The 13532-nt window shown below is 38.6% G+C and overlaps 1 protein-coding gene across 1 annotated transcript in view; it reads right to left on the bottom strand.

The window, feature by feature from the left end:
- Positions 1-13532, bottom strand: part of LOC126253353 (kelch-like protein 12) — a 59369-nt gene that overhangs the window by 14518 nt on the left and 31319 nt on the right. The window contains exons 6-11 of the mRNA XM_049954625.1: positions 12604-12801; positions 11903-12015; positions 8095-8249; positions 7022-7198; positions 4069-4215; positions 1494-1601 (exon numbers count right to left, since the gene is read on the bottom strand). Coding sequence (XP_049810582.1) covers positions 1494-1601; positions 4069-4215; positions 7022-7198; positions 8095-8249; positions 11903-12015; positions 12604-12801 — 898 coding nt within the window. The remainder of the gene's footprint in view (positions 1-1493; positions 1602-4068; positions 4216-7021; positions 7199-8094; positions 8250-11902; positions 12016-12603; positions 12802-13532) is intronic.

Raw genomic sequence — 13532 nt, 5'->3', positions numbered from 1 at the left:
TGTAACTGGTAGGTATAAGGAGGCAAAAAATAGTTATTGCTACTGTTTCTTAAGTTTTCATGAGAGATCTAATAGTCCATCTTTTGTCAGGAGTGCTCAAAGATGTTATTAATTAATATTTTGGATAACAACCTTTCAGTCATTCTCACATTGTCAATGTGTCGCTAGCTAGACTTTTAAAGCACTTTACCTCTCATTTTCATCTGCACTATCAAAGGAAATATTGGCTGGCATTCCAATGTATGTCGTCCATAATGATCAACCAAATACTTTGTAAGCACTGTGGCTTTGTTGAATTTGCACTTGCACCGATTTACTCTTAGAGGCATCAAGTTTTATCTATGACACTCTTGTTACCAACAGTGTTATCTCTGACATGTGTGTGTTGGCTCCACAGGGTAAAGTGCTTTAAAAATCTTGCTAGCTGCTCACCTTGAGAATGACAAAGGTCGCCAGCTGAAATATTGATACAAGTGTTAATTATATCCCAGCTACATTCCTCAAAATGATATAATGTAGTTATTGCTACTTATCATCCCAGCTCCAGTTTTCCCGAGTGTGCTGTACAAGTGCCTGCCGTCTCCTCCTTCCTTCATAGATCTTCGGTTCCTGGACATCTTCCCACTGGAATCCTCTCTCTCCATGTACGATTTTACTGTATCTGTCCAGTGTTTTCTGGACCTCCCTCACTGTCTTTCATCTAAGATTTATTTTGAAATATTTTCTGCCTGATCTTTTCTCACCCATTCTCTTAACTTGCCCAAACCACTCAGTCTGTGTTTTTTATTACAGTAGTAATAGGTACTCCAATGCTGGATAAATTCCTATTCACCTCAGTTTTTATCTTTATATTTCTAGTAATTTGGTTCATAGCTCTTGTAAATCTCATTTCTGTCATTTGAAGTCTGCTGTAGTCTTTTTTTAGTAGGGTATACATGTATCTCCAAACCAGAAGTATGTGTGGTACATGGTTGGTTTTGCTTATTGTTGTATTTTGTAGGCCCATGAAAGGTTTCTGAACTGACTGTAAAAACTGAATGCTTTTTCTGTCCTGCTTAGTATTCCCTGATTAACAGTGCTATGTTTGGATGTTGTGCATCTGAGGCATTTGAAATGGAAAACTGATTCTAATATAGTTTCTTTCAAATAAAAGTCCAGACTTGTTCCTTTCCTATTGATGGTCATTGCTATAGTCTTTGTCTACCTTAATGACTAAAAAGTGCTGTTGTGGTCATCCTGAAGGAATATGTGTGGCGTATAGATCTTCCTGATAGGTAACTCGGTAAGTAAGGCAATGTCTCTGAAAAGCGAGGTTCTGGGATTGACTCCTAGTCCAGTACACAGTTTCGATTCATCGGCAAGTTTCAAGACAGTACATACTCTGCTGCAGAGTGATTAATTACATGGTTTAGTTGTTTCCTAACATTTTGATAAAACAATATAACGAACAGCATGCAAAAAGCAAAGAAAAATAAGACAAGCTGAGCACTTACCTGGTCTATATCTTCTTTCAATCATCGATGCCTTAAATTCCCAGCAGTTTGCTTGAACATCATACCGCTCGACCTTGTTGGTGTTCTCTGTAGATGCATGCCACCCTCCTGTATAGATCAACATGACTAAATATTGGCAATCACAATATAAACACTACAAAGTCAGTCTCTCTCTCTCTCTCTCTCTCTCTCTCTCTCTCTCTCACTCACACACACACACACACACACACACCAGGGAACACTCACTTGCTCAAATATCTTACACCCTAACATGACAAGATCAAATATTTGATCTTTTTCCCCCTTAATCTATGATCTTATGTTTTTAGATTTAGTACTAGGAAGGGAGAAGGCATACAACTTTAAAAGTAGAACAGCTGAAGTTATGTGATCCAAGTTTGCAACACGGAAATCCATTTCACTTAATGTGTCTTACTGACAAATATGCATGAAACTTTTTATTTTAAATAAAATACCCACAATATACAGCAAAGTGTATCTCCTTCCCATTCTATTTTTGGATGTCACACAGTGTTTAACTACGGATGTTTTAATTATTGTCAAAGTACATCTCTCAATGGAAGTTCATAAGATTTAGTTTCCAATCATGTAGTTTCAACTTCAACTGGATAAGATTTCAGATTAACACTCTGTGGATTGCTGAAATGTGAAATTTAATAAATCATCTTGAAATCTGGAACACACAAAAATTATAATGCAATGGGTATCACATACAGCTTTTATTCAGTGAGTAAGAGGACAGGAATTCTGGAACTACATACATACTCCACAAGCATGCTCAGTGGCAAAGGGTGCTCTTTGTAGCACTACAATTCCCAACACCATCCATTAATGGAACATGAAAGTGGGGAAGAACATGTAATTCCAATTTTACTATTGTGGTCACTTCACAAAATCTGTGTGGCAAGAAGGAATATGTTTTCAGAACGAAATTTTAACTCTGCAGCAGAGTGAGCACTGATATGAAACTTCCTGGCAGATTAAAACTGTGTTCCAGACTGAGACTCTAACTTGGGACTTTTGCCTTTTGTGAGCAAGTGCTCTATTGACGAGCTACCCAAGCATGACTCACAACCCATCCTCACAGCTTTACTTCCGCCAGTATCTCGTCTCCTACCTTCCAAACTTCACAGGAGAACTTCTGTGGAGTTTGGAAGGTAGGAGACAAGGTACTGGCAGAAGTAATGCTGTGAGTCATGCTTGGGTAGCTCAGTGATAGAGCATTTGACCACAAAAGGCAAAGGTCCCGAGTTCGAGTCTCGTCCACCACACTGTTTTAATCTGCCGGAAGTTTCAAGGAATATATTGTTATTTATTTGTTTGTTTGTCTGTTTCTTTCTTCTTGGAGCATCTGCTCTCTGAATTTAACAGTGAACCTTTCCATGATGCACAGTGCCCCAAAGCATCTGCCACTGGAATTTGACAAACATCTCTGTAAAGCTCTACTGTTTATTAAATGAACCCATGATACAACATAGTGCTATTGTTTGGATCTCTCTCTCTCTCTCTCAACTGATCAAGTAAGGGTTTTGTAAGTCACTTATTTTGTGGAAAAATCACATTTCCTTAGGATTCTTCTGTAGAGGACTTGTCATTTGCTAGTTTTACGAGGTTATTCCACTTTGATCTCTCGGGGCACTTACTCCCAGATACTGCAGCTGGACGGAGCACTAGGCACATAATTTTGCCTTTGTGAACAAATTAAAGAGTGATCAAGTTGTACAGCTAAAAGCTTCCATCTGGTTTAATAAGGTCTTCTGCCAAATATATTTCCACTGATCCCAACAGGATCTCACTGAAGCCACAAGTTTTGTTTTTGATGTAAACATTGCGATGCACACTATACACTATAGTGGTGTGTATGGAAGAATAGGCAACATGGTACACTCTGCCAAGAGAGAGAGAGAGAGAGAGAGAGAGAGAGAGAGAGAGAGAGAGAGAGAGTACTTTGTACTTTGCAGCAGCACAAGTGTCCTATGCGTCTGGACCATGTCTAAAGCTCTAGCCGCTGCCTACCCTGCAAGTGGCCATGCCAGGGTAAGCACTACAATGGGCCACTGTTTCTGCTTCTCTCTCTCTCACTAGTGGAATTTATAAGCCCGGAAAACTATCGCTGTCACTTCTTAATGTTGTGTTTTTGTTACACCACACATAATTAACAATCTAGGGGCTATGTAACCTCAGCATGCTTAAACTACCATGAAAATCAATGCTAAATTCTCCATGTGCACCACGGAGAACCAGCTACAGTCAGACACAGCTAAGTGAGGCTATTGGCTGAAACATCACATGGTACACTGCTCCTTGCCACTGCATATTGTCCCCCATCACCCACCTTCTTTAAATTCAACTGAAGATGGCTGCCTGGTTATCAGCAAATATATCAAGACACACGGTCAACATTATCTGGTAGCAATTCTTAAATGGATTATTTAAATGGAATTTCAATGATCTAGGAAACCTTAAAGATATACAGGAATCACACACTACAAAATTATATGAAAATATGTTAATTATTATTAAGGAGAAAAGAAAAATAATATATTTGACGTACCAACAACATATATGTGACCGTCGAGAACACAAGCAGCGGACCCACTGCGAGGAATTAACATAGGTGCAAGTTCTGTCCAAGTGTTTGTCCTTGGGTCGTATCTCTGGACTAACTCAATTCCATCACCATCTTCCAACACAGCTCCACCTAGCAAAGTAAAATGCAAACAAGGTCTAGAGCAACAAAGTTTAACAAAAATATAAATCTATTCTGTTTCTCACAATGCAACTAATTAATTTTCAACACCATCACTGACAAAATTGTCACAGAAGCACGAATGTTACCAGGTTTCACTCTCTGTAAGCAACCTATGCAATCTTTTGTCTCTACTGTTAAATCTGTGAATCACAACGTAATTAAGGAAATAAAAAATTATCTAAAAAATAAAAAAGATCTAAGTATTGAGAAGTAGCCAAAATGAAATTAGCAACGAATTATTGGGGGCTACTGGTAAATAAAGTGAAAGATTTCTGCTGCCTCGAAGACAAATAGTAAATTACTGGCAAATGCGAGGAGGACATAAAAGAACATCAGCACGAGCGAAGAGCACACGCTTGCCAAATGAAGTTTGGAACTATCAAACACAGCTTTTAACTCACTTTTAACTGACTGATGGGTTGCACATAGACACACAGAGTGGAACATGAGCCTACCAATCTGATCCAACCCCACATAACTCCCCGAGCATGTCTTTATGACTTAGTCCGCCTTCCAAGTTCCAAAAACTTACTTCACCCTCTGTGAAACACGCTGCTCATGAACACCCATCCTGCAACAGAGTTGCCAACCTTTCTGCCAAAACTTAAATGAGTGCTGTAGAAGTCTCAGTACCTTTCAGAGGCCTCACCTTTAGCCCAAAACTCAAGTCCAGCTGTGCTCGACTTGTAAAGGATTTTCTTTGTTCATTCTTTTCAGTGGAGACATTTCTTTGTCACACACCCCACTGAAAACAGCCAACCAAAATCTCACATCGAACCTCGTTTAAAACACTTCCAAGCTCCCCCCAAACTGTGACCCTCCTCCCTTTCCACCAAATCATCCCCTGATAATATTTCAAGAATTCCTCACTTCTAACTTGGCCTCACATTCCTTCCCTAAACCCTTCTCCAGAGAGTCCAACATCAGGTCTATGGAACACACTGTTATCCGTACCCTGAAAACCAATCCAGAAATTTTTATCCTCCCTACAGACAAAGGCTCCACTACTATAATCATGTTTTTGCTTTGAAGATCTTAGCAGAATTTTTAAAGAAAAAAAGATAACTTAAGATAATTTTTTGTTGAGAAAGTGTTACTACTGTAAACATGACGACATATTCCCCATCACAGTGAGAGGTGATAACCAGCAACCATCAAACAAGCAAATACATAAAAAGCTCAGCACTACCAGTCATACAATCCTGAACTAAGTAACGCCATTTGTTTTCTTTGGCATCTTCCTATTGACATTTTGTTTTCTCCAACAGCCACTGTCTGCCAACAAAGCAAATGTACTTTCTGAAAGCTCAAGACACGAGTTTGTTTTTTTCCAAATTGGTGATACTGTGGAGATACCAGTATGTGCCAACACGTGACATGACTCAACCATTCAATAGACTTTTCCTACACTTCAAGTACTGCATTGTGATGTCTCTACACCAATGCTAATATTTGCCTCGTGATGCGTAATGCAGAGAGGGATGCATGTGGGCAGTGGCCTTTGTATGCCTTAGCAGGGTGGTGGTACCGGATAGTACATCTATTCACCAATTATTTTTGTTCAGCTTTGAATCAACAAGTAGTCCGCTGCACTTTGTGTGGCTGGTGAATTTGCTGTTAAATTCCATGATAACTAACAATGACCACTGTCATCAACACATCATCAACCACAGCAGGTGACTCTGGCAATGGTGGTTTTCTTCCTGCTGAGGCACTCTTATATCCTTGACATGGGTGCAATGAAAAGCAGTGCTAGCATGATCAATGAGATGGAGTATCCCACGTGCCAGCTATTATCATGATCAAATGCACTTTTATCAAGCAACTTCCCACTCTTTTGCTCTATCACATTGTACAACAGCCAGTACAAGATCTGATGGCTTCCCAAGTGACACACACACACACACACACACACACACACACACACACACACACACATGCAATATTTGTGGCAACAGACCTCTCCTCTCTGTCTAACAAACCAGCTGTCTCCAATTCCAATGCTTATGATTATGCTTATAAACAGAACTGTCTATTTTTAACATAAAACTGGAATCAATTGTGATTTGAAACACAATTACGTTTAGGGAGTTCCATCATGATGTTGGCTTAAGCATCAGCACCAATTACTGACTTCACTGTTTTTACTTTCTATCATGATTTCATTAACACTTAAATTCCTTGTTGACTAGATTTCAATCTGATGGTATCCCAAACTATTCAACAATAAATAATCAAATTTATTACAGGGTTCTCATTCAACAGTTCATGAAGTATCACCACCACCACCACCACCACCACCACCACACACGCCGACTGTTGAATACCCTGTCTCCACAGCACTGTATCTGTCACTAATGCAGCTATGTCCTTCTAGTGGGCTAATAAAAGATGAGAACCCAATATAATACAATTCTAGTACTACTCACAATAGCTGTCTATCACATGGTATATGAGACAATGTCTGCACAGGATGCTTTGATTCAGCAGTTCTTCTTCTTCTTCTTCTTCTTCTTCGCCCCACCCCAATTCTGGCGGCATCATCAGAATCTGCCTGTAGCTTTTTATGGAAGTATGCCTTGCTGGCTTCCATCTGCACCAACTCTGACACTTCTTGCATCATCCTCTGGTAACATTTCCTGCTAACCCATCCACAGGTTTTCTACTGCCAAGTAAAAAGCCATGCCACGACAGCACACACTGCCCCAAAAAGTGAATGAAACAGAGCCCGTGTCAAATAAAATAATACATTTACCTGTGACATACAGCATGCCTTCGTGCGCTACAACAGCTGGACTTGTAACAGCCATCTTCATAGGTGCTATCATCTGCCAGGAATTGCTTTCCGGATCATACCGTTCTACGGAATCGAGGCGGAAGGAACCCTCCCATCCACCGACAGCGTACACACATCCATCGAGCATAGCTAACCCTGTAATGCATTTAAAGTACTGATACATTCTCTTGTCAACACCTTGACCACATCAACAACATGGGATATATTAGTTCAAACCAGTTCATCATAACTGACAAGTGATCACATTGATTACATTATGCTTGCTGAATGGCGACAACTAATCTTTTGAGAACACAATTTACATACTGCTACCTGTTTACTGCTTTCCTCAGCACAACAATAAGTATATAAATTAACAATGTCCTCCACATATGAAGAGGTCGACATGAAAAGTAAAGATCATCAACCTGTAGACATGATGACGACGATGACATTTTATGGGCACTTGCCATCTTTTTGTTTAGCACTTATATTAAATATTTATATCTAAGTTGGTTGAAAAATATAACATCTTTCAATGCAATTACCATAATATATAGTGCACATAATAAACATAGATTGGAGGGTAATGAATGTGTTAATCTGTGGTTTAAGGGCTGTGGATGTGAAAACTTTAGTGTAACAGGTGATTCTGAAACCTTACGGCATCCCACAATTTAAATAATAATAATAATAATAATAATAATAATAATAATATGATCTTGCCAAAAGCCACAAAGCAATTCTTCTTCATGGTATAGCTCCCTGGGGCACCCTAGGATGCTCTGTGTGTGAGGAACCCCTGTGTTACTCAGTAGCTCTGCACTCGTTTGATTTTTATGCCTAAAAGCAGTCTAGGTCCACTACCCACCCCTTCGAATTTAGGCTCTGCACTCCCCCCCCCCCTCCCCCCCACACACACATCGTATCTCACGTCATTCCACGTTCATGTCAACAATCATCAGCATGCTCAATGATCAGCAGTAAATATGTGCCCACGTGTAAGAACATTGTTCTGCTAACTGTCATCATTATTTTAGTCTATGACATACCTAACTCTGAACGTGGCACAAGCATGGGTGCCATTTCTTGCCAGTGGTCAAGAATTGGGTCGTATCTCCACACAGAACGAGATGCATTGCCATCAGGGAATTCTCCACCAGCCAGGTAGAGAGTGTTCTTGCCAGATGCTACCAAACCATGCTTACTGAAACACATTCAATAGCACACACACACACCATAGATAACAATATAAATTTGGCAGTTAAGTCTCTTTACTTAGATGAACAGTTCTATTAAAATTATAAGGAATAATCAACTCACACTGGCATAAGATGAAGGGGGGAAAATGTTATAACTCAGTAAATGCAAAAACATGCAGCATTTAGATGAGGAAACAACAAACTCAGAATCATTTACAGTAACCTTCATAACAACTGAACATCCCCACTGACACTGAATCAGGTCTACAGTATAAATGTAGATTAATGTTGTTGTTGTTGCTGCTGTGTCTTCTTCTTCTTCTTCTTCTTCTTCTTCTTCAGTCCAAAGACTGGTTTGATGCAGCTCTCCATGCTACTCTGTCCTGTGCAAGCCTCCATCTCCAAATAACTACTGCAACCTATATTCTTCTGAATATGCTTATTGTATTCATCTCTTGGTCTCCCTCTATGATTTTTACCCTCCCCCATGCTTCCCTCCAGTACTAAATTGGTGATTCCTTGATGCCTCAGCATGTGTCCTACCAACCAATCCCTTCTTCTACTTAGGTTGTGCCACAAATTTCTCTTCTCTCCAATTCTAATCAGTGCCTCCTCGTTAGTTACGTATCTACACATTTTATCTTGAGCATTCTTTTGCACCACCATATTTCAAAAGCTTCTATTCTCTTCTTTTCTAAACTGTTTATTGTCCATGTTTCACTTCCATACATGACTACACTCCATACAGACACTTTCAGAAAGGACTTCCTGACACTTAAATCAGTACTCGATGTTAACAAATCTCTTCCTTCAGGAAAGTTTTTCTTACCATTACCAGTCTACATTCTATATCCTCCCTACTTCGAGCGTCATCAGTTATTTTGCTTCCCAAATAGCAAAATTCATCTATTACTTTAAGTGTCTCATTTGCTAATCTAATTCCTCAGCATAACCTAATTTAATTTGACTATATTCCAGTATCCTCATTTTCCTTTTGTTGATGGTCATCTTATATCATCTTTTCAAGACACTGCCCATTCTGCTCACTTGCTCTTCCAAGTCCTTGTAAGTCTGACAGAATTACAATGTCACCGGCATACCTCAAAGTTTTTATTGCTTTTCCCTGAATTTTAATCCCCACTCCAAATTTTTCTTTCATTTCCTGTACTGCTTGCTCAATACACAGATTAAATAACCCTGGGGATAGGCTACAACTCTGTCTCACTCTCTTCTCAACCACCACCTCCCTGTGCCATCTGGTTTCTGTACAAATTGTGCTCCCCGTATTTTACCCCTGTCGCCTTCAGAATTTGAAAGAGAGTATTCCAGTCAACATTGTCAAAAGCTTTAAGTCTACAAATGCTATAAACATAGTTTTGTCTTTCCTTAACCTATCTTCTACGAGAAGTCAAAGGGTTACTGTTACCTCGCATGTCCCTATATTTCTCCTGAACCCAAACTCATCTACCCAAAGGTCGGCTTCTACCAGCTTTTTCATTCTTCTGTAAAGGATGTGTGTTTGTATTACACAGCTGTAACTCATTAAACTGATAGTCTGGTAATTTTCACATGTCAGAACCTGCTTTCTTTGAAATTGAAATTATTATATTCTTCTTTAAGTCTAAAGGTATTTCGCGTGTGCCTGTCTCCTACATCTTGCTCACCAGATGGTAGAGTTTTGTCACAGCTGGCTTTCCCAAGGCTATCAGTAGCTGTAACGGAATGTTGTCTACTTCCGGAGCCATGTTTCGACTTAGGTCTTCCAGTGCTTTGTCAAATTCTTCACACAGTATGATATCTCCCATTTCATCTTCATCTATGTCCTCTTCCATTTCCATAATATTGCCCTCAATTACAATGCCCTTGTATAGACCCTCTATATTCTCCTTCCAGCTTTCTGCTTTTCCTTCTTTGCTTAGGACTGGTTTTCCATCTGAGCTCTTAATATTCATACAGGAGGTTCTCTTTTCTCCAAAGGTCTCTAATTTTTTAATTCATTCATTAGTAGGCCTAGATTTTTAGGTGTATAATGTCACTAAAATGGTGCAACATTTTGGGCAAAAAAGGTGCTAATTCTAAATGGGAAACTTTACTATGGAAAGTGTATAAGTCATTAAACCACACACCTGCCAAAAGAATATGGTATTGCAGAGCCTCTGTTGTTCAGAATTACGATGCAATGTACCTTTGGATATGCATGCAAGAATGTACAAGTGCAGGTTGTAGACACATGGTTGATGACTTACGCAGGTTTGGCTCTGGCCATTAGGTGTGCTCAGATAGCCTAATGGTAAATCCGGGTTCGAGTCCCGGTCTGGTACAAATTTTCATTTTCATCATTCGATTATACAGCTGATGGTTGTCCATATTCACAACTACATATACGTTTAATGTCTTCCCAACAGAACTCACTTAAACATTGAAAAATCTAATGAAACACATCACTGGACAAACTGATCTCTTTCAGTCACTCATTGAGTAAAGGGTTCAAACAAATAACAATAAACATTTTGATGTGTTTGAGTGTTTCAATCTGCCATCACTCTGCAAATAGAAACAAACATTCTAAATTAATATCCATGAGAGATGTGCATTTAATTTTCAAACAGTACTCAATATTCATGTTCACTGATATGAAGTGGATCTGTAACTAGACTAGGGCCATGCGATACTTCACTATAGTAATGTTATCGCTTTTTACAAGACTTCATGAAGTGTAAAACTGATAAGAAACAGTGTTGTTTATCATTAGCAAAGTAAAAATTCTTATCAATGATAGAACACTTCCATATGTTATAAATTGTATTTTTGTATCTATGAAGTTATACCACAATTTTTTTAGTCTCCTGTACCCTAATCAAATTACAGGAAAGTGTATGCTATGTGATGAATAAATCACTATTCACAAAAATTTTGGTGACAAATCATCTCCAGCCAATATACATAAAAATAAATATACGATGGCAGAAAATTGGCACCCATTAAACAGCATTTAAAAAAAAAAAAAAATTAAGTTCATCTGAACCGTTGTAATAAACTTCACCACCAATACTGACATACTGGGAGTACGTGCATTTCAGTTTACATTCAAGAAATGGCTGACCACTTGTCTACAGTAAGACGTAGGTTGCAGCAGTCACAGAAAGATTATGAGACTTTTCCAGGACAGACTAGCATGGTGAGTTGCATCAAACCAGTCTTTTGATCTCAAGACCACAAGAAAAACTTTATGCTATTGGGTTTCTTGTCAAATGCTCATATTCTGAAATGTAGGGGAATGACCTCTGTTGTTTATCAATTGATATTTCCAAACAGCTTGCTATGGTTCGTGTCTATTCCCATACAGGGCTTGAGAAGGCTTTTGCTTTCCTTCAACAACTGTTCACACACCATTTCATTTTTGCGCAGCTTCATTTTTATGCTGATGAAATAATTTTATAAAATTAGTGCAAACTAGAAATCAAATTGTATTTTTTATTTGTTGGCTTTAGAATGTCTCTAGAAATCCAGTTTTAGAAATTGACGTGGGTATCCAGCTTTTGTTACTTTTTTTTTTTTTTTTTTTTTTTTTTTTTTTTTTTTTTTTTTTTACAGAATTTATAATAAGAAGAGATCACAAACAGCACTAGGAGGAATGACAGCAGTGGAAGGAACATACCTGACAGCAAAAGGCAAGCACGCCAGTGTGCGCCACTCGTGCGATGCCGGGTTGTAGCATTCCACTGACCTCAAGACAACCTTGTCATCCTCACCACCAACTGCGACAATCACCTGAAGCAAATATCTGACAATGTAGGGCAACAGCATGCCACTTCTTGAATATTCTACAGCAAAATTAGGTAAGATAAAGATAGGAAACAGAGGAAAATGTGATGGTAAAACACACACACACACACACACACACACACACACACAAATTAAAATAGATTTTTCAGCATATTTATTCATTTACACATCATATTCCACAAACCCGATTATGAGAAAAAAAAAAAGACTTTAGCTATGTGGACAGGGTCAAATTATTTATAAATATGCACTAGTAGCTACTTCTGGCAACTTCTGAAAAGTACACTAACAAAAAATTATGACTCGCACTAACCCAGTTGCTACGACAATAAACTTCTCGATTAATTTATTACCATATATACAACAGATTTTTATAAAAGAAGGTCATTTATCTTTTGTACAACATTCTTCTTGTAAATGTCACAAAAATCATTTTATTTTATACATCTAGTTCTGTAGGATCAGTGACTCAGCTTCTCCATTAAGCAGATATTTCAAATCCGAGGAATACAAGAGCCTGAGTTGCATTCATTTACAAAACCGCTTCTTCTGAACAAACTTTACACCTCCTACCTGTACTGTGCCGGCACAAGAGCGGTGTCGTGTGCGAGGTGTCTGCAGCTCGGAGCGGCGGTCGGGTAAGAGATGGAACATTTTGGCTTCTTCGACCAGTGCTCTGCACTCTGGAGACTGCCGCACCACTGGCTGGCTTTCCACACAGTCATGTAGGAAGTAGGGGCTCAAGAGGGGTAGTCGAACGTGTTCCAGAACCTATAAGAGGAATAGCGAAAACCTACAGTCTTGGTGTTCACTAAACTTCAGTCTTACAGCTTATTATATCTACGAAATAATTATTAATCATGTCGCACAATTATAGTTTAAGCAGTTGGCCTCCAATACTTACACAATCTACTTATCTAATCAACATTTTTCTGTAGGACCACATTTCAAAAGCTTTTATTCTCATCTTGTCTAAGCTGTATATCATCCACAATTCACTTCCGTACAAGGCTACACTCCCAAAAAATGCCTTCAGAAAAGATTTCATAGCACTTAAACATATATTAATTTATACTTTTTATATTAACTGAAACTTGTATTAGATGTTAGCAAATTTCTTTCTCAGAAACACTTTCCTTGCCACTTCAGCCACAAGTTATTTTACTGTCAAAATAGCAAAACTCATTTACCACTTTTAGTGTCTTGTTTCCTAATTTAATTCCCTCAGCATTGCCAGATTTAATTTAGCTACATTCCATTATCATTGTTTTGTTTTTGTTTACATTAATCTTATAACATCCTTTCAATACACAAACTATTCTGATAAACACCACTTCCAAGTCCTTTGCTGTCTCTGACAGAATTACAGAGTAATCAGCAAGCCTTAAAGGTTTTACTTGTTCTCTCTGAGCTCTAATTCCCCTTCTAAATTTCTCCTTGATTTCCTGTACTGCCTTCTTAACGTACAGGTATAACAGTATCAGGATAGGCTACAACCTTGT

This window comes from Schistocerca nitens, chromosome 4, assembly GCF_023898315.1.
Source record: "Schistocerca nitens isolate TAMUIC-IGC-003100 chromosome 4, iqSchNite1.1, whole genome shotgun sequence".
NCBI lineage: Eukaryota > Metazoa > Arthropoda > Insecta > Orthoptera > Acrididae > Schistocerca > Schistocerca nitens.
The sequence above is the reverse complement of the archived record's forward strand: the minus strand, read 5'-3'. Positions and strand labels throughout refer to the sequence as shown.